General features: G+C 38.0%; 1 protein-coding gene across 4 annotated transcripts in view; it reads left to right on the top strand.

Annotated features, from left to right (window-relative positions):
• Window positions 1-22426, top strand: part of dennd3a (DENN/MADD domain containing 3a) — a 43000-nt gene that overhangs the window by 11424 nt on the left and 9150 nt on the right. For 2 of the 4 annotated variants that reach the window (XM_079591096.1, XM_079591099.1), the window contains 15 exons: window positions 382-512; window positions 916-1027; window positions 1562-1681; window positions 2617-2835; window positions 4135-4250; window positions 6316-6471; window positions 7368-7464; window positions 7574-7677; window positions 11247-11428; window positions 12562-13092; window positions 14751-14918; window positions 16285-16544; window positions 17584-17754; window positions 18918-19047; window positions 20143-20250. In XM_079591096.1, coding sequence (XP_079447222.1) covers window positions 382-512; window positions 916-1027; window positions 1562-1681; window positions 2617-2835; window positions 4135-4250; window positions 6316-6471; window positions 7368-7464; window positions 7574-7677; window positions 11247-11428; window positions 12562-13092; window positions 14751-14918; window positions 16285-16544; window positions 17584-17754; window positions 18918-19047; window positions 20143-20250 — 2605 coding nt within the window. The remainder of the gene's footprint in view (window positions 1-381; window positions 513-915; window positions 1028-1561; window positions 1682-2616; window positions 2836-4134; window positions 4251-6315; window positions 6472-7367; window positions 7465-7573; window positions 7678-11246; window positions 11429-12561; window positions 13093-14750; window positions 14919-16284; window positions 16545-17583; window positions 17755-18917; window positions 19048-20142; window positions 20251-22426) is intronic. The other 2 variants (XM_079591097.1, XM_079591098.1) reach the window with 2 other exon arrangements.

Below are 22426 nucleotides of genomic sequence, written 5' to 3'. Positions count from 1 at the left end.
CTCAAGAAACATTTTTGATTATTATCAATGTTGAAAACAGTCGTGCTGCTTCATTTTATTAAATTTATTTCAGGATTATTCGATGAATAGAAGTTTCAAAAGAACAGCATTTATGTGAAATAGAATTATAAATGTCTTTAATGTCACTTTTGATCAATTCAATGCTTCCTTGCTGAATAAAAGTATTAATTTCTTTATAAAAAGAAACAAATCTTAACCTTAAACCTTGGAATGTTAGTGTGAACATAAATACAACTACATACTGTATAATATAATGAAAAATGAATATTATTTATACTAATCAATCATTAAATTCCTATATAAAAAGCTTCCAAAAATGCGGTTGCTAATTCCTTTGTCATGTTTGTTGTGTTATTGCAGTTCCAACAAGACAATATGATGCTTAAAAACGGCCATCGGTCGACCAAACTGCAGCGTCTGTACACCACATACTGCATATGTGTCATCTCCAAATATCCATATTATAATGCCCTCAGAGACTGTCTGTCCTGGTAAGACCCTGATCCATGTTATTATTTATTTTAAGTACAGGTGAAACTGGAAAAATTCATTTATTTCAGTAATTCAACTTAAAAGGTGAAACTAATATATTATATAGACTCATTACATGCAAAGTGAGATATTTCAAGCCTTTATTTGTTATAATTTTGATGATTATGCCTTAAAGTTTATGAAAATATTCTAATTTTGAATTTGGGGTTTTCATAAGCTGTAAGCCATAATCATCCAAGTCAAGGCTTGAAATATCTCACTTTGCATGTAATGAGTCTATATAATATATTAGTTTGACCTTTTAAGTTGAATTACTGAAATAAATGAACTTTTGCAAGATATTCTCGTTTTTCCAGTTTCGCCTGTGTGCGCTGTAAGCATTTCATCTCTCTGCCGTCATAGTTTCTTGCTCCAGCTGAAGACCTCCCGCATGAGCGAGTTTGACGAGCAGGTGAAGGAGTTTTCCGCCAAACTGGCACTGGTTCCCATCCCGCCTCCCGGACCCCTGCATGTGGTGAGCCTCTTTATTCCCTGACCGTGCTGTGGGAAGGTCCACATGAACCAGCTCTATACATTTAGTTAAATGTGACCCTGGACAACAAAACAAGTCACATGGGTAAATAAAAATAAATAAATAAAAGATTTAAACATCATCTGAAAGCTGAATTAATAAGTTTGTTAGGATAGGACAATATTTGGTCGAGATGCAACTACTGAAAATCTGGAATCTGAGGATGCAAAATATCGAAACAAGGAGAAAATCTCCTTTAAAGTTGTGCATTTATGTTCACGATTGTGCCGCATTCACTCACAAAAATACATGTTTTATATATTTACGGTAGGACATTTACTAAATATCTTCATGGAACATGATCTTAATATCCTAATGATTTTTGGCATAAAAGAAAAATCTATAATTTTGACCCATACAATGTATAGTTGGCTATTGCCACAGATATACCCGTGCGGCTCCAGACTGGTGTGTGCTCCAGGGTCAAGCTCTTTCAGGAGGTCACCTACTTTAATGTTTGTGTGGATGTTTCTGCAGGTGTTTAATCTCAGACCCCTTCAGATTGAACTTCCCTCCAGGCTGGATGTGGATCGGCCCGTCTTGGACCTCGATCTTCACCTGCCGTTTCTGTGTTTCAAACCCAAACAGATCCTGCAGGTCAGTCGGTTTAGCAGGGTTATTATCGTTAAATAAAACTATTAAATAAATGTTTGTTAATTAAAATAAAGCGGTATATAAATGCTAGCTGAAAACTTACTTAAAGTCCCCCTGTGGTGAAAATGCAGTTTTTAATGTTGTTTATGTGTCTATGTGGTGTTTTTAATATGCTTTAAAACCATGTGCAAATTCATAAATAAGAGTATTTTCCGAGCCAAAGACAGTCTCTGTTTTTCACGTCACACACTACCTTGTAACCAATCAGATCAACGCGTCATCTTCAACGCTGTGGATCTCTGAGTGAGTGAGTGAGTGGAGGCGGGGCTCATTTGCATATTCATAGAACCGCGTATACTAAATGAGGCCAAGGTGTCGTGTTACATTCAAGCTATTTTAAGGCATAAAGAAAGTTTTTTCATGGAAAAAAAAACGTTTAGATGTGTAATTTTGCTGATCAAAGATGAGTTTTAAGGGATAAAATTATTGACGACAGGAGGACTTTAAACTAAATGAAAATTAGAAGAAGAAAAAAAAAAAATTAGTTTAGGTTGAAGCACAAAGATTACTAACAGGAAATCAATAAAAACTATAACTAAACTAAAACTGAATTAAAAATAAATTAAACCTAAATACTAATATAAAAAAGAAAAAGACAAAAGCACAAAAATATTACCGTTAATTGATACACTAAAAAATGTTTTTTTAAATGAGAACTGAAAATACAAAGATAAAAGCTAATTTGATGTATTAATAAAAACTATAGAAGTATATGAATAATACTAACACATAACACTGGGACTTTGCAAGTAATTTTTAAAGCATTTTATGCACCAAACCAGTATAAACCAGTTTGACCTGGGTCAGAATGTGAACTCATGCTGGTCATTCTGAGGAGATGCTCATATATTTCCCTCTGGCTGGTTGTGTTGCTCCAGATCATCAGCTGTATCCTGATGGAGCAGAGGCTGGTGTTCCTGTCCACCAACTGGGCCAAACTCACGCTCGTCGCCGAGTGCTTCATGATCTTCATCCACCCGCTGCGCTGGCAGCATCCCTTCGTACCCGTCCTGTCCTGCCAAATGCTGGACTTCATCATGGCTCCCACGGCCTACCTGATGGGCTGCCACACACACCACTTCCAGGAGGTCGCAGAGGTACACACCGCTTCACATCCCACTTGGTTTAATTGCATGACTGCACTCCTTTGTAAATGTTTTGCATTACTTTTTCTGTTGTTAATGATTTACTGGATAAGGGATAATAAAATATATGCATATTTATATACTGTAAAAAAAATTGCTGCGATTATTTATCACAACTTAAAATCCAACATTGTTTCAACTTTGAAAAGTAAGTGTTCATGCTTGACTTAAAAAAGTTTAGTTAACTTTAGTTTAGTTTAATTAAAGGATAATTCCGGTATTTAACACCTTGAGTCTATATTGTAGTTTGTTTTGGATGAACAAGAGTGGTGGACAACATTTTTTTGACAATGGTTCCTCTCTCGAGTTTTTGACTATAAAAGAATTGGCCATGGACCCATTTAACATTGGAGTCAATGGGCATGTCCGAAAATGTCATTAAAACAGCCAATAATGTTCGTTTACAAAACTGTGCAACTCACCGAGTGATTAGTGATGTTAGTTGATGTTCCAGAAACAAAAAGTGTTGCGAAATACAGTTTCTGTCGTGTTTTATTCGTCATTTTGTAAAATCCCATTGAATTCTGTTGAAGGACTGAGTGCTCGTTAATATAAATGCGCTACCGGAAGTGGTCGGGAGTGTGCTAACGCTTCAGATTCAAATATTGAGCGGAAGTTACACGGTTGTGAAGTGTCTGAAAAAATAGTTCCACTATAGCAAAATAAACGGATTGGAATCATATATTGCGACGATATATTGTTTATAATCATCAACGAACACCACTAACCACTCGGTGAGTTCAACAATTTTGTAAACGAACATTATTGGCTGTTTTAATGACATTTTCGGACATGCCCATTGACTCAAATGTTAAATGGGTCCATGGCCAATTATTTTATAGTCAAAAACTCGAGAGAGAGGAACCATTGTCAAAAAAATGTTGTCCACCACTCTTGTTCATCCAAAACAAACTACAATATAGACTCAAGGTGTTAAATACCGGAATTATCCTTTAAGTTGGATATTTAAGTTATCTCAACAAATTTTAAGTTGTTATAACTAATCGCAGCCACATTTTTTTACAGTGATGATAAAGTGATGTCCAGTCTGGGGAAATTGACATCTTCACCCTTTATTCAAGTGTTATTAAATTATACATATATATATATAAAGCTTTTTAATCCTTGTTTTGTCTAATTTGAAGTCATCTTCAGACCCCATTGGACGTTTGCTGAGCCACTGATCTAGTGCCATTATTGACATCTGGCTCATTTCTCAGTTGATGACAGATTCCTGTGTCTTTTTCACAGGAGATTGATGATCTGGTTCTTATAGACATTGACCAAGGAACAGTGTCGTCTTCAGGTTCAGACAGACTCAATCTTCCAGATGTGCCACTGGCAGCCAGAGATTGTTTTATATACCGGTAAGAGACTCTGTATTTCTGTTTCACTTTTCATATCATGTAAAAAAAAAAAACTCATTAAACATCATCACAGCGTAAGAGACACTCAGAGTCAAATCATAAAAAGAGAAGTATCTATTCTGTCAAGAATAGGTTCAGTCTAGTACACAGAAGTTGCCCCGTGCAGAAGAGTGACACTCAGACACAGAACGGGCAATCTTTACACTGTTCTTCAAGGCCCTTTCCCTACAGAGTTCCTCCTCCCAGTAGTTTTCCACGGACAAAGAACCCATATCGCTAGTTAACCCTTTAAGCCCGCCCTAAAGTAGAGGATCTTGCCCAGCCGTTTTCTGGAGTGTCCCGCTTCTGCTTCTCAGTTTATAAACATACATAATACGAACAATAGAAACATGTGACTCACACTACCAGGGCTGCCAACTTTTGAGTTTAGCTTTGAGTGAGATTTTTTTTTTTGGGGGGGGGGGGGTAATGGGGTATGTGAAAAAAACAACAACCTTGCATCACAATAATAAGTTGTGATTGTCAAAACATTTGGTTACTTATTTTTATTAAGTTTACTGACCATGTTACAATGTTTAGCTGCTTGGTTACAATTACTGGCAGGTTACTGTATTTATTGCTTGACATCTTGATTCAATATCGATTCATTTTGATAAGTATTAGTTACAGTAGTGATGCTGTAAACATAGAGAGCCCAAGGCTATTTTTATTAAAGGTTAAAAATAACAACTTAAATTAAATATAATGCGTTCTTTGTTATAATAACAACATTATAATATTTTAATGATATAAGTAAAAATATAATATGCAGCCTAATATAGTGGACATATTTAACAAAACTCTATAGCTAATTTTTCCAGCCTATAAATGGTCATTAAATTGCTTTCCTGATGTAAATGTAACTTATGTGACATTGTTCTAGCCTAGCGGTTTTATTGATTCTTACGGTTGAAAAACACTGATTGATCCGAGGCATATACATTTCGGTAAGTTCGGGTTTATTTACTAATAGTAAAGAAGAGTTAGAGTTGATCGGTTCACGTGCCGCTTGAACTGAGGCGCTACAGAGATCTGTCACGTCACATTTACAAGCGCCAAAACGGTATTATTGTTTGAATTGCGTAATAAAATTGACAGAATCTGAGAGTTGATCATTTATTTTATATCAAAAGTAACCTGTCTTGTCTGTCGTTGTCAGTGTCCTCTTTGCTTCGCAATTTTTTTCTGTGTGAGAAAATGGAGAGCGTGTGAAAAGGGCCAATTGCAGCCCTGCACACTACTTTGTAATACGGTATCTTCTAAAGATCATTGGAAAAATCTAAAATTTCCATTACTTGTCGTAATGTATAAAGTAAGTATTTTTCTATGTTGAATATATATAGTAAAGTGGAATTTATTCCTGTGATCAAAGCTGTATTTTCAGCATCATTACTCCAGTCTTCAGTGTCACATGATCCTTCAGAAATCAGTATAATATGATGATCTGATGCTCAAGACACATTTATGATTATTATCAGTGTTGAGTCGTGCTGCTTCATATTATTGTGGAAACCTTGATACATTTGATGAATAGAAAGTTCAAAAGAACAGCATTTATTTGATATATTAACTTTTGAAACATTATACATGTCTTTACTGTCACTAGGTCAATTTTAATTTTCTTCTTTCTCACTTACTGAACCCCAACTTTTGTGTACAGTATACCCAGCAGTTTTCCTCTTTGACACGCAGATGTTTAATCGATCCAGTGAAACCACTCAATCAGGATTTTTACCATTGAAAACATGACACACTTCACACAGGCCGTCTTTGTATTTCAACACAACATGGCATCCCTCATTTTTTTAGTTTGAGGTGATTTACTGGACTTTACGCTCACTGTTGAACATGATCCTGCTGTGTACAAAGCATCAAACTCAAAGGAGCCCAGAGACACAATTAAGTTAATTGCTTGTAATGAACATAATTGTGCCAAATAAACAGTGTCCTCCAAAACATGAGCTGCAGGGTTCAGACGGCGTGCTGTTTCTTCAGTTTAAGGCTGTTGTGTTGTGTGTTTCTGTAGAGCCAGTGGGCTTCAGCTTCACTATGATCTGGATCTGTGTCACGCCGGCAGCCAAACGGACGTCAACGAGGTGCGCGCTCGCAGGAGACGGTGGCAACACAAGGTCAACAGCGTCATCCTGAACGTCACCATGGAGCTCGTCGTCAACATCTTCAGGTCTGGAGCGCAACGGTTCCTTAAGGATGATTTTTGTGTCATTTATATTATATCTTTCTCCGTTTTTTTGCACCAAAGTCGATCATGTATTTTGCATGATCGTGTTTTACTCTCTTTCTGGCCCTTTACATTGTGCCCTAACCTGACAAGACTTGATAGCATTAATTGAAATAAAGATCAAATTAAGCTGGAATAAAATAAAATTAACATTAAATAAAACTAAAAAAAATAAAAAACTCAAACTAATCACAAATATTGCCTTGGCAACTAACTAAAGTTTAAGTTGAAGTACTAAAATTACTATTAAAAATAAATATAAGCTAAATATAAATATTTAGACTAATAAAAATGTCAGAAGCACATACCAAAATTACTAAAAATCGAACAAACATTTTAATTAAAACTGAAAATATAAAATTAAAAGCTAATTCACAATATGAATAAATAATAGTATATGAATAATGCTAAAGGTAACACTGATGTAACATCCAATAAATGCTTCTGCATGTAAATGTTTTTTTTTCTGCAAATAGCAATGTTATGCAAAAAAGTAAAAAAATCAAAACAAAACAATATTTTACGGTAATAAAAATCACCATAATTTAATTAAAATGTGACCTGAGCAAGTTCTTGAGAGATTATCCTTACGACAAAATATTTGAATTAAGGCTACTTTTAAAACATAGATATGTAAATGACCTGTTATGATTGGCTGAGCTCTTGTCATTACAGAATCTTGTAATTTAAAGTTCTTAAAAACACACGTTATAAAGGTTTTATTCCCTGACAGAAGCATCCTGCAGTTTCTCCTGCCTGTATCTGAACACAGTGATGTTGTTTTATGCTCTGTGGTCGATCTGAAATACATCTGCTCTCTTTTTTCCTGCTTTCTGCAGTGAAGTGTGTGAATTCCTGAACTATGAGCATCGGGTTTTCAACAGCGAGGAGTTCCTCCGGTCCAGAGAGACGACAGATCACACGTTTTACAAAAGGGTAAATAAATGCTCATATTCGGCTCTACACTCAGCTCATGCTTCTGTACCAAACTTATGTGTGTGTGTGTGTGTGTGTGTGTGTGTGTGTGTGTGTGTGTGTACTGTAGGTTTTAGAAACTCATATATTCCACTCATTTCTGCGGGACCGTTTGAACAGGAAGAATGACGCATTCACTCGCATGCAGCTGAACATCCGCTCGGAGACTCAGAGGTAGACGGATTATTTCCATCTCCCGCTCTCTCTCTCTATCTGTCCTGTTTCCATTCATTAAAGGAATATTCTGCATTATGTTTTCATATGTATTGCTTGTTCGGCATGCCTTCAAATACCATATCAATGCATATAAACGAAGTGTGTTTACAGTAGTAAATAGCAATCAGGAAAGCAGGTTTTAAAAAGCAATATGCAAAGCTTGTTTTTTTGTTAAATCACTTGCATGAATTGCTCAAATATATAAAAAAATATATTTACAATGTAAAAAGATGTAGACAGCTCAAAGTAAACATTGCTTCTCTTTCAGCTATCCCTCAAAAGACATCATGGAAAAGTAACGGTTTACTTTTTGGCTGGTCATGCATTAGGGATGTCAAAAGTACTTTGGCATCAAGTTGATGAAAAGTAATATGGATTGTGACTACGTATTTTTAGATTAATGTCAAAACATGGGATCTGTTCATAAGGCTTGGCAATATAAATGCAGCCTGATGTGGCAGTCTTTTTAAATATAAATGAAGTTATAAGTTGTTCATGTCGAGAAGACGCTGTTTTCTGCTGCCAAAGCAAATCCACTTTGATGAGATTGATACGGTAAAACCCACGCCTAAGTCCCTCCCCTTCCGGTGGACCATGGGACCTTATTTTGGAAAAATATTGTATGGTAGTCAATGGCGAGAGACAACAAATATTTTGATCTCGTTTGAATTGTGCCCTGAATTACACATATGATGTTTGTCAATTTAAAAGATACATTTTAAAGTCAAGAAAGTCGCAGTTTGATGTAAAACTGTTGAGGTATAAGACTGTGAACATACGTCATTACAAAGACTACAAACCCAGAAGGCGCACATGTGACGTCATACCTTTTCACTCAATGAATGAAGCTAACTTTACTGAAGCTAACTTTACTGAAGATAACTTTACTGAAGCTAACTTTACTGAGGCTAACTTTACTGAAGCTAACTTTACTGAAGCTAACTTTACTGAAGCTAACTTTACTGAAGCTAACTCTACTGAAGATAACTTTACTGAAGATAACTTTACTGAAGCTAACTTTACTGAAGATAACTTTACTGAAGATAACTTTACTGAAGCTAACTTTACTGAAGCTAACTCTACTGAAGATAACTTTACTGAAGCTAACTTTACTGAAGCTAACTTTACTGAAGCTAACTCTACTGAAGATAACTTTACTGAAGCTAACTTTACTGAAGCTAACTTTACTGAAGCTAACTCTACTGAAGATAACTTTACTGAAGATAACTTTACTGAAGCTAACTTTACTGAAGCTAACTTTACTGAAGCTAGCTTTACTGAAGATAACTTTACTGAAGCTAACTTTACTGAAGATAACTTTACTGAAGATAACTTTACTGAAGATAACTTTACCGAAGCTAACTTTACCGAAGCTAACTTTACCGAAGCTAACTTTACCGAAGATAACTTTACTGAAGATAACTTTACTGAAGCTAACTTTACAGAAGCTAACTTTACTGAAGCTAACTTTACTGAAGCTAACTTTACTGAAGCTAACTTTACTGAAGCTAACTTTACTGAAGCTAACTTTACTGAAGATAACTTTACTGAAGATAACTTTACTGAAGATAACTTTACTGAAGCTAACTCTACTGAAGATAACTTTACTGAAGCTAACTTTACTGAAGATAACTGTACTGAAGCTAACTTTACTGAAGATAACTTTACTGAAGATAACTTTACTGAAGCTAACTTTACTGAAGCTAACTCTACTGAAGCTAACTTTACTGAAGATAACTTTACTGAAGATAACTTTACTGAAGATAACTTTACTGAAGCTAACTCTACTGAAGATAACTTTACTGAAGCTAACTTTACTGAAGCTAACTTTACTGAAGCTAACTCTACTGAAGATAACTTTACTGAAGATAACTTTACTGAAGCTAACTTTACTGAAGATAACTTTACTGAAGCTAACTTTACTGAAGCTAACTCTACTGAAGATAACTTTACTGAAGATAACTTTACTGAAGCTAACTTTACTGAAGATAACTTTACCGAAGCTAACTTTACCGAAGCTAACTTTACCGAAGCTAACTTTACCGAAGCTAACTTTACTGAAGCTAACTTTACTGAAGCTAACTTTACTGAAGCTAACTTTACTGAAGATAACTTTACTGAAGCTAACTTTACTGAAGCTAACTTTACTGAAGATAACTTTACTGAAGATAACTTTACTGAAGCTAACTCTACTGAAGCTAACGTCTGTCATGTTTTCTATAGTCTTACGTTATAATCGTAACGTTACGCCGTGATGCCGGAGTGTGTTGTACCAGACTGCACACACACGAGCAACGGAGACGTACAGTGCGAGACGAGAGATGTAGTTCATTGAGCGATTTTCACATAAAACGAAATGTTACTCTTCTGTTTTATGACAAACTGCAACGTTCTTGACTTTCATAATTATCTTTTAAATTGACAAACATCATATGTGTAATTCAGGGCACAGTTCAGACGGAATAAAAAGATAAGTTGTCTCTCGCCATTGACTACCATACATATTTTTTTCCGAAATAAGGTCCGATGAGCCGGAAGCGGAGGAGGCGGGACTTAGGCTCTCTATCGTGTGCTGAGGAAGAGCCAATATTCAGATATGCTAATGAGACTCAGCCGGCCAATCCTCAACAGACTGAGCCATCTAGCCAATCAGAGCAGAGCAGGCTCTCGGAAAGGCGGGGTTTAGAGAGACTGAATCGTTTATTAAACTATTTCAGACGCTGTGAGAAAACAGCATGTTGTGTATACCGTACTATGAGAAAATGAAATGTTTTTGACCTTGGATGCATGTAAGCCTATTGTGAGAGACATCCAAAACAAAAGTGAGAGCCTGCTGAGCAGAAACACTGGGCTCAAATACAGGAAACAACTACACGTCACTGGGTAAAAAATAGCCATTATTTCTTCACTCTCAAGTACTGATGATGAAACATGAATCTGTCTCGTTGTGATTCTGTTACTGAAAGAAGGGGAAGTTAAAAACTGCATTTATAGTAAAACAACAGCAAACCCACATGGCAGTCTGTGCACACCAGAGAAAGCGTTGCTCAGTTCACATGTGAAGAGGTTTAAAGGCACAGTGGGCAAAAATGTCCCGTTCAGAGAGTGTAACATGGACATAAACAATAAAGTATGATTTTTAAATGATTTTTCAGTGTGTACTGCATGTTTGGCATGATAACAAGAAAATAATTTTGTCTAGTCTCTTCCTGGAAAGAGGATGAGTAACCGGATAGATTGCATGTAACTTGACAGGTTTGGTAAGTTATTTTGGTCAGTGTTTTAAATTGTGAAACAGTGTGTCATTAATTTTAATGGTCCTGTGCGTTTATCTGCTATACTGTATTTACTGTAAACATGTTTCCCATTCATTATCAGTAAAGCAGTACCAGACATTAGGTTATAAAACAACACCATGTTTCTTTAAGGTTCAGTTTAGGTGAATCATGTTTCATCTGACATGATTGAGCTAAATTTAAAATACATTTTCTTTATGATTTCTCCATGATAACGTGTCTTTTCCTCAGGTTGAGGACCATGACGGAGTCTCCACGCAGACCCACGATGGAGGAGGTCAACCGCAAGACCTTCAGACCAGAGAACGGCCTGAACAACAGGCTGGGGAAGAGCATGCCAAACCTGGCGGACTACCGACTGCTCACCGTCCCGGTCCGACAGATATCAGTGGGGAACATGCCTTTACAGAGCGGTGAGAAACTTTTAAAGCAACACTAAGGAAGATTTTTTCCCCTTAAATAATGTTTCCAAAATCGTATCAGTGGTTCATGAAGTCGTAACAGGGTGAACGGCACTTCTGCTTCTGCTTTGCGGTCCTATATCTGCTATAACCACACTATGTAAGATTGGCAGATCGGGTCGTGTTTCTGTAGTTCTAATGAGACATAAGAAAACTACAAATTTGACTTGCTTTACGTCAAGCGTTACAATAGTCATTATTTTGTTTTTCTTCGTTTCTGATGTCGTAATACATCATACTTTCATGAAATCATGCATCACTCTACCTGGCCTGTGGACATCGTTCAATCCAAAGCCGGCGCTGGATAAACCGCGCGCGTGCGTGCGACAGTATGCTAAATTATTTACGACAGCGGTAATGGACAATTCCGCTTCCAACCTGTAGGGCGACCGCAGAGGAAAAGTTCTTTGGTGTTGCTTTATAGTGTAACTCTCGCCAAAATTGAACCTTGGGTCTCTTTGTTAATCTACCCGAGTCAAACTTTCGTGTAAAATAATAATTAGAATGGAAACGCCACTTTTAAGATTGACCGTATTTTAGTTTTAGCTCAAAATGCCTTTTGAATGGGAGTGCATGGGGCACTTCTATGATAGCATCAAAATCGCTATTTTTAAAACACTAAGAAGGCCCGACACAACATGAAACTGTGCTTGAAGTGTCACCAGCGGCTCTACACATGAACTCCAGCAATTGACTACATTGTTTGTGTCCACAAAGTTGTGTACGACTCACTTTATCAGTTACTGTTTCCGGTGGCTGGAGTTTTGTCAGTCAAAAGTAGTCGATCTCCGAATGAGGAGAGTAAAGATGGAAAGTGCCTAAAGCTTGTTTCCATGACATATTGCCATGAGCTAAGTGTCTAAGTTATCATGCTTTTCATTGGAATTACAAGTTCATGACATTTCCTCATATGGAGTCAGTTCATTACGTCGCATTCGGAGATCGACTACTTTTGACTGACAAAATTCCAGCCACCGAAAACACTTTATTGATTTAAGAGTGAAAGTAAATGAGATTTTTTGTAATCTATAAAAGATTGAAAAAACTCATAGTACATGCCACTTATCTCCATTTTATGTTAACAGGTTCCTGGGGTCCCTCAAGGCCAATCAAAACCTTTAATCTCCCAGAATTCCCTCCTCCGCTGTCCTATCAGTACGTTCAGAAGTACTACGTTGATCTCATTAGCCAGTTGACCAGAGCCATTTCCATGGCGACCCCAGATGACTCCGCCCTCCTGGCCCGTTACTATTACCTTCGAGGCCTGGTGAACTCGGTAGCGGGCAGACGCGTGGACGCCCTCGGAGACTTCCAGAGCTTGTATAAGACAGACATGGACATCTTTCCAGCCGAGCTGCTGAACGCACTGGTCGAGTCTCTGCCAGCGGACGAGAGGAAGTTGGCCGAGCAACGCCCTGATTTGAAGCGTCTGATCAGCCGGGTGAAAAAAGACAATGAGCGTGAGCGGGCGCGACCGATGGATGGCGGGGCGGTGAAGAGATTCGAACTGCCCAAGAAACACTTGCACATGGAGGACTTTGTGCGGTGCGTTCAGGAGTCCGGCATCGTTAAGGATCTGGAAACCATCCAGAGGCTGTTTGAGGCGCTCACTGTTGGTGGGTACAGAGCATGACCAATCAGAATTGAGCTGTCACATGATTGGCCCAAGCTGACAAGCTAACTAATTGGCTTGGGAAACTTAGAGATAAAATCCGACAGCCTTTCCTGCTCTTGCAATCCAAGTATACTGAAGTCGATTCCTTACCGATGCTGCGTGACCTAGCAGAACACTTCCCCGGATCACTCGTATCCGCTCCAAAAATTAAACCTGATTCGGACATGAATGTAACAGATGATGGATGGATGGATGGATGGATGGATGGATGGATGGATGGACGGATGGATGGATGGATGGATGGATGGATGGATTGATGGACAGATGGATGGATGGATGGATTGATGGACAGATGGATGGATGGATGGATTGATGGACAGATGGATGGATGGATGGATGGATGGATGGATGGATGGATGGATGGATGGATGGATGGATGGATGGATGGATGGATTGATGGACAGATGGATGGATGGATGGATGGATGGATGGATGGATGGATGGATGGATGTATTGATGGATGGATTGATGGACAGATGGATAGATGGGTGGATGGATGGATTGATGGACAGATGGATGGATGGATGGACAGATGGATGGATGGATGGATGGATGGATGGATGGATGGATGGACAGATTGATGAATACAGTAGATGGATGGATGGATGGATGGATTGATGGACAGATGGATGGATGGACAGATGGATGGATGGATGGATGGACAGATTGATGAATACAGTAGATGGATGGATGGATGGATTGATGGACAGATGGATGGATGGATGGATTGATGGACAGATGGATGGATTGATGGACAGATGGATGGATGGATGGATGGACAGATGGATGGATGGATGGATTGATGGACAGATGGATGGATGGATGGATTGATGGACAGATGGACAGATGGATAGATGGATGGATGGATGGATTGATGGACAGATGGATGGATGGATGGATGGATGGATGGATGGATGGATGGATAGATGGATGGATGGATGGATGGATGGATGGATGGATGGATGGACAGATTGATGAATACAGTAGATGGATGGATGGATGGATTGATGGACAGATGGATGGATGGACAGATGGATGGATGGATGGATGGACAGATTGATGAATACAGTAGATGGATGGATGGATGGATTGATGGACAGATGGATGGATGGATGGATTGATGGACAGATGGATGGATGGATGGATGGATTGATGGACAGATGGATGGATGGATGGATGGACAGATGGATGGATGGATGGATTGATGGACAGATGGATGGATGGATGGATTGATGGACAGATGGACAGATGGATAGATGGATAGATAGATAGATGGATGGATAGACAGATAGACGGATACATAGACAGATGATTGATAGATAGATAGATAGATAGATAGATAGATAGATAGATAGATAGATAAATGGCTGATGCAACTTGTATGATGTCCGCTGTTGTAAATGTATTCTTTTTCCCTGTTGTACAGAATATACTGTTAGAATATATTAAATATAAATAATATACTAATAGTTTCTGCTTCCAAAATCGTCCAAATTAAAACAGACACATATAACTTAAATATGCTAATATTGGCTGATATGCTCATTGATGTGTCATGCATCCCTAGTGTTGTTGGTAAAAATGGCTTTGGTTTGCCAGGTGTGGAGGCCTCGTCCCAGTCGGTATTTTACCTTGCCGTGGACGGTAAGCGTAGTGTGTTTGTGCAGTGTGCCATCTGTACTAATACCCATCATGGCATGGCACTTCAGCACACACGACTCCACACGTGCATGTGCATGAATGTGTGCGTGAGGCAATGTTCTTCAGGTAGGCCAGATTCTCTAACCCTGTTTGTGTGTAACCTCTAGCTTTAGTCCTCTGTTCACACTCGCTCACATAACGCTGGTTAATCATTTCCTGTCTGTTAAAAGTTCATGTAACGTTTACGGCTGTATGATGACACATCACGGCTCCCGGACGGTGTTTGTAGAACAAGTTTGTGTTTGTCATGTGTGTCGAGATGCATATCTCACTCGGACGCGGCATGACTCGTCATTTTTTATATATAAACAAAAAAAAAAAAGTGACAGAATGCAAGGCACAACCCTGTAGTTGTCAGACAGGTTTTAAGGGGATATTTTGCTATACTGTGTGCCGTTTATATCTCGCTCACGGGGATTTACTGTGTTGATTTATTGCTTAGAGCCATAAAGTAAAGACCCATCCTTATCTCATGAGATCTCCAATAATTCTATCATCATTTACTCACACTCATGTTTTATGTGACACTCCTTCTTCTAGGGATACACAATATATCAGTATCGGCCGATATATGTTAATTATTAATGTTATTGTTATCGGCCCGATAAAAAAATTTGGTTGATGTATTAAATTCAATAAATAATGTATTATTTCCTTCAGCGGAGACACTTCAGATGTGCACTGCTCACCATTATGGTTTTAAATGGCTTGAAATATGATTGGAATCACTTCAAAAAAAGAAAATATGGTTCATTGCAATATGTGCAGCACAAGTCTGTCATATCGGCTACATAACATTATAATGAGAACATCATATTGTGTGTTTAGGTCATGGCTTTTAATGATTGGGCTCTCAAAAATTATACAAAAATTTGGATTTAGATTTATCGGTATATATATCGGTTATCGGCTTTTAAATATAAAGAATTATCGGTTATCGGTATCTGCCAAAATGTTGATATCGGTGCATCCCGACCTTCTTCCATGTAATGCAGAAGGAGACATTTTGGTTTTCTGAAGTCCACATCATATTTTAATAGATTATTAGCAAATGATGATTAAATTTGAGTGTGTTCTTCACACATAAAGCATCATATGACTTCAGAAGACCTGGAGTATGTCATGTGACTAATTTTATGCATTCTATTTCATATTTTTTTTTAGCTTTGGCCCCATTGCACTACTTCTGTATTTGTGCATTTGCGTTCCATGGAAAAGAATAAAGTCACACAGGTTTTGTAAATGATCTATCCCTGTAAAACTTTCCCCTGCCAACTATAATCAATCATTTGGTTTTGAACGTTCCCTAGAACTGGGATTTTCAACTGGGGTCGGCAAGGGAGTGTTAGGAGATAGATGGATAAAGTTTAGAGGATAAAAAAGCCTTGTTCTAGAATAAACCGCTGGTGTTTTGGATGTCTCCTCCTCATAGGTCAGCAGAAGCAGGTGGATCCCGAAACCTTCCGCTTCTTCTACAGCTTCTGGAAGGAGACTGAAGCTGCGGCTCAAGACGTGGACTTACCGGCCGTCGCGCTGGAACACCTGGAGAGCGACGAATGTGTCTACAAGCTCTCGTCATCCGTGAAGACCAGCCACGGCGTGGGAAAGCTCGCCATGACCCAGCGCAGGCTCTTCCTGCTGACCGAGGGCCGGCCGGGATACGTAGAGATCACCAAATTCAGAGATATTGAGGTGAGGATCACTTAAATTGTCCATGATTTACTCGCCCTCAAGCCATCCTAGGTGTATATGACTTCCGCAAAGACCCGCCCCCTTTAGTTACTGTCGCTATGTCCGACAAGCCACGCCGCTCTCACACACACCATGTTCTCACGCAGTGAAAAACACATCGCGGAGCAGAGCTACACTGACAACACACTGACCAGCTTACTTTTCGGTTACTTTTGATATTAAACAAAGTTGCACCATTCAAATTTGATAATTTATTAAAGAAATGTAAACAATAAATAGTGTTTTGTGGCTCTTTAATGTGTGTGACAGATCGCTGTGTCGCCTCAGTTAAAGCCGCTCGTGAACCGATCATCTCTTCCTTCTAGTTCATTTATAGCATCAAATAAACATGAATGAACATCAGAAGGAATGTTGTTTTAACCGCGGAAAGACGTCAGTACACTCCGCTTCTCAAGTTCAAATCCTCCACCGTTAATCTATTAACTCTCCTGTAGCTTTGTCGGACAAAAACGGCGGATTCGGCGAATGGCGGATTATGATTGGTCAGATCGCCTGTCAATCAAACTCCCTGCGAAGGGTCAATTGGAGTTATATTTAAAAATATCCTGGCTCTTCCAAGTTTTATAATGGTAGTTGATTGCAACCAACAGATTGAAGCTCAAAAACGTGCATCCATACGTCATAAACGAACTCCACGCGGCTAAAGACCTTCTGAAGCAAAACAATGAGTTTGTGTAAGAAAAATATTAATATTTAAGACTTTGTAAAGTAAAATAACTAGCTTCCGGCCAAACGAACATACGGATTCCACTTAAGTGCAACTAATGCGAGTCATGTGACGCACGGCTGATATTTACACTGTAAAATTATATTCGTCTGAAAGAAGAAAGTCATATAATCCTAGGATGGCTTGAGGGTGAGTAAATCATGAGCTAATTTTCATTTTAAAGTGAACTAATCCTTTAACATCCAGCCAGGCAACCGTATTTAACTGTCTGTTTCCTCATGTAACATGAAACCCGTTGCTCTTCTCATCCAGGATGTGAAGATCTCTTCTGCTCCTTTCCTTCTGCTGAGGATCCCGTCGCTGAAGATCAAAATGTCCTTCAGGAAGGAGTCGTTCGAGGTCAATCTGAAGTCGGAGTGTGACCTCTGGCACCTGATGATCAAAGAGATGTGGGCCGGGAGGAAGATGGCCGACGATCATAAGGTTTGATGACTGCATCATTTTTTATTTTTGCCAAATTCATCTTCTAGCTCAGGGACTCCTAAACTTTTTTTTGTCAGCCAAACCACTTTACACATAAAATATTTTATGAAACCGCTATATTAATTAATTAATTCATTAATTCATAAAATATTTTCTTGAAGTTCCCCCTGATATTTGAAATGATAATATTTCAATAATTACAACTAATTTGCATGTTCACGACTCTGATGTCAGATGGTCACATGACATGCAGGTAATTTTTTGTAATATTTAATCTTTATTATATCAATTTGTTTTATTTTTAAATTATTTACTTGTAGTATAGGGTTGCACGATTTGGTAAAAAAAAGAAAAGTAGGTTTACAAAAAAAACGTAAGCCTGTTGTGATTATTTTAGTATATTGCAATTTGAACTGCGATAAACATTTCATGTCATAAGAAAACTGTTTTATTGTTTTACTATTTATTGTTATTTTAGTTTTAGTTTGAACTCTAATTATAAAAAATAATTACAGTAACGTATTTACAGTATAAGGCTGCATGATTCATGACTGCAAATTTATAGACCTGTTTTGATTATTTTGTCATATTGCACTTTGAACTGTGATATGATAAACATTTCATGTCATAAGAAAACTGTTAAGAAAAAAATGTATTGCTTTTTAACTATTCTTTATTGTTTTTATTATTATTTTAACTCTAATTATTAAAAAAAAACATTACTATTGAAATAATACAATTGTTTTTTTAAATAAAAAAGGAATATTTTATTTTACAATACTAATGTCTTAAATTCTTCACTTTCTAAACCCTTAAGCTTTTATTTTGTCGGAAAACTGCAAGGAGACCTTTAAGTCTGTCTTCAGTCAACAACAGCTTTATAAACACTTGTCCACATAAATGTTCCCAAGTTATATGCGACAAGCAAAGATTGATCAAGTTTGTGAGGATCAGCATGTACCGTGAACCGCAGATTACTGTGTACAATAAGGGTGTTGAGTAGATACCAGACTGAATGCAGGTTTGGATGTGCAGTAGTGTCGGGTTTTGCTCTCCGCTTCTCAAATGGCTGTTCCTCAGAAGCTCATGGCCCGAGGCTCAGGAGTGTCTGTGCTGATCGAGAGCTGAGCGTGTGAATGTGTGCTGTGACCTCTCTGCCTCAGGACCCTCAGTTCATGGAGCAGGCCTTGGCAAACGCCCTGCTGATGGACGCCGTGGTCGGGAGCCTGCAGTCACAGAAAGCCATCTACGCCGCTTCCAAACTGGCCTACTTCGACAAGATGAAGTTTGAGGGTGTGTGTCACAGTCACTTAACTAGTGTGTTATGGCTGAACGTGCATCACTTAATAAATGTGTGTTTGCTGTCACTGCATGTTAGTCTGAAGTAGAGCTTCATTTTCAATTATGATTTTGGCTTCCAGCGATTGTGCAAACAAAAGATACAAGTTATTGTGGAAGTGCACTTAACATAAGATCTTATTCACTGTTATTTACTTAAGCTTATTTTTTATTTTATGTATTCAAATATTAATATAGTTATACACAACCGTTCAAAATTTTGGGGTCGGCGAGGTTTTTTCATGTCTTTGAAAGAAAGCTCTTCTGCTCACCAACGCCTAAATTATTTGATACAGTAAAAACAATAATATTATGAAATATTATTACAATTTAAAATATCTGTTTTCTATAAGTGTAATTTATTCCTGTGATCAAAGCTGAATTTTCAGCATCATTACTCCAGTCTTCAGTGTCACATGATCCTTCAGAAATCAGTAAATATGATGATTTGCTGCTCAAGAAACATTTATGATGATTATCTATGTTCAAAATAGTTGTGCTGCTTCATATTTTTGTGGAAACGTTGATGCATTTTATTTTCCAGGGTTATTTGATGAATAGAAAGTTTAGAAAAACAGCATTTATTTGAAATATAAATCTTTTGTAGCATTTTAAAGTCTTTAACTGTAACTTTTGATCAAATAATAATGCATCCTTGATGAATAAAAGTAATCATTTCTTTAGAAAAAAAATCTTACAGACCCTCCAATATTAATTTTTTTTTTGATCGGTAGTGTATAGTATTTATTTTACTTATTTATCATCATTTTACATTTTTATTCATTTGTTTTGAATTATGTTTAAAGAGAATCCACTGTTAATTTTTAAGTTAAAAAGTAAATGTTTAATTGTGTTAAATCATTGTGATACAGTAAACATGTTTATGATTTTTGCTATATGTGAGCCGTGTGTGCGTCACCGACAGTGTGTGTGTGTGTTACATCTGATAAATTACCTTTTTAGTATTAGCGACTGTATTTAGTCCTCTGTTGTAAGTGGCTTTGGCTAAAAGCTTCTGCTAAATTATGTCTGTCTCTGGGTTTGTTATAGTGCCCATGATGGTCCCCAAAACTACATCTGAGACCCTCAAACACAAGATTAACCCGTCTCTGGACCAGACGTCTCCTCACGCGGTGGACGTCCTGCTCTACACGCCCGGTAAGTCTGCCGGCTTTCTGCTAAACATCTCAATAAAGGAAGTCATGTGAGCTGTGTAACAGTATTTATTTTGAACTCTTAAGACAAAGAGCAAACATATAAACAAGTGCCTTTCACTTACAAGCATCTCACAGCTGCTCCATGTCAACCAGATCAACCAGTTTGACCTGATAACTGCACAAACGTGAAGATGGTTATAGATTCAGTGCAGAAGGTTGTTGCGCTACTGTTCCTGCGGTCATGGAGGAGAACGGGTTTCCAGATCGCTTGAGCAGAAACTGCTTCGGGCAGAGTTCACATGCTCAGTTATTTCCTCCGTCCTCAGTGTGTGATTACGACATATCTCCAGCATGACTCATGACTCACTACAGTACATTAATGTCATTAAGATTTCCTCACACTGACTTACTGTAAGTCAACACAAACCTTTGCTCACGACGAGTGCTTCTTCTTCATTCAAGGGTCTAAACGAAAGCTTTGCTCTTAATTCTTAGCCGTTTGTTAAAGGTGTAGCTAAACCAACACGAGTCCAGGTCAGGTTACAGGGGATTTCACAGACTGGATTCTGACTCTCTCCAAATGCATTCAAAACCACAGGAGACCAGAGAAAGCTGCTTTTATGTCTCACACATCTGGAATCCTTTTGCTACTTCGAATTAGACAAAATCCAACGCTTTTAGATAAAAGATCCTGATCTCGATTCATACATCCACGCGATCTCATTCCTAAATGACAACAATTCGTCTCTTTCTATTAAAGGGGTGGTAAAATGCCATTTTCACAAGATGTAAAATAAATCTTTGATGTCCCCAGAGTGTGTGTGTGAAGGTTTAGCACAAAATACCCCACAGATATTTTTATATAGCATGTTAAAGTTGTCACTTTTTGAGGGTTTGCAAAAACGGACCGGTTTGTGCCTGGCCCTTTAAATGTAAATGAGCTGCTGCTCCCGGCACAGGGGGCGGAGCTACAAGAGCTCATGTGTGTGTTAGCAGCTGCGATTACCTCACGCACACACACTAAAATGACAGAAACTGTTTTGCCTTTAATGTTAAAACGGAGTCAGACAAAGATGGAGAGACTCAAGAAGAAGTGACAACATGTAGAAGCAACAGGACGTCTCTGAATGGTTAGTTGATGAATTTATGTTGCTGAAGTGGAGTTAACTATCTTCAATTAGCATATTCTGTCATGCTAATCTATAAAACTGTTGTGAGATGCACACAGAGTGACTTTCTATTGCATGTGAAAAGATGCTAAAGTTTGAGCTGACTCACAAATGTGCTCGACTACAACAACTCTTCCTCTTCTCAACATGGACTGTGTGTTCCCGGGGGCGGGGCTTATGTACATTTTAGGTTTGGTGATGTCACTAACCCGGGAGGAATGTCCTGTAGTTCCTACCAGCCGTTTGTTGTAGTCCTTTTCTTTAAAAGCGAATATCTCCCTTTGCTTTGAACTTTGAGCGTTGTAACTTTGCAGATGTTGTTTATGTTCACACAGCAACATTACACACTAACTACAGTTAGAAAAGTGAAATCATACTTTACCACCCCTTTAAACCTTTGACATAATCACACCGGAACATTAAAATCGAGTCATTCAAATGTCGCTGACCAAAGAGAGAGCAGATATCTGTCACGGTTTTGTTCACGTCATGTCTACTTCCTTGTCTGTCATGTGATCCCTTGTAGTCATGTGACCCTGCCATGTGTCTTGTCATGAGTATTGTTTCCTGTAAACCACTGTTGTAAGTCTTTGTCCATGTCTTGTTTTCATGCCACGCCATGGTTTTGTTTATTGTCATGTTTTGTTTAATTAAAGTTGCACATGGGTTCTCTTAAAACTTGCCTCAAGTGGACCCTCATTACAATATCATGAATACTGTAGGTATGAAACAGTCTTTTCAGTCACACAGAATCGTTATGTGTCACAAATATTCATATTATCATAGAAATACTGGGATAAAAGTTTATAGTTCGAATATAAAAACTGTCTAGGGAATAGAGTAAATCGGGCTTTAAATATTGTATCATTAGTTGTTACACCAGTAAGTGGCGACAAGTGACTGTTAAAACATTTATTTGTCATTGAATCATTCATTCAAGAGATTTGATCAGAAACGCTGATTCATCCAGTAATGAAACCAGTGAGTCATTGAATTATTCACTCAAAC

The sequence above is a fragment of the Phoxinus phoxinus genome, assembly GCF_949152265.1.
Source record: "Phoxinus phoxinus genome assembly, chromosome: 19".
NCBI lineage: Eukaryota > Metazoa > Chordata > Actinopteri > Cypriniformes > Leuciscidae > Phoxinus > Phoxinus phoxinus.
The sequence above is the reverse complement of the archived record's forward strand: the minus strand, read 5'-3'. Positions and strand labels throughout refer to the sequence as shown.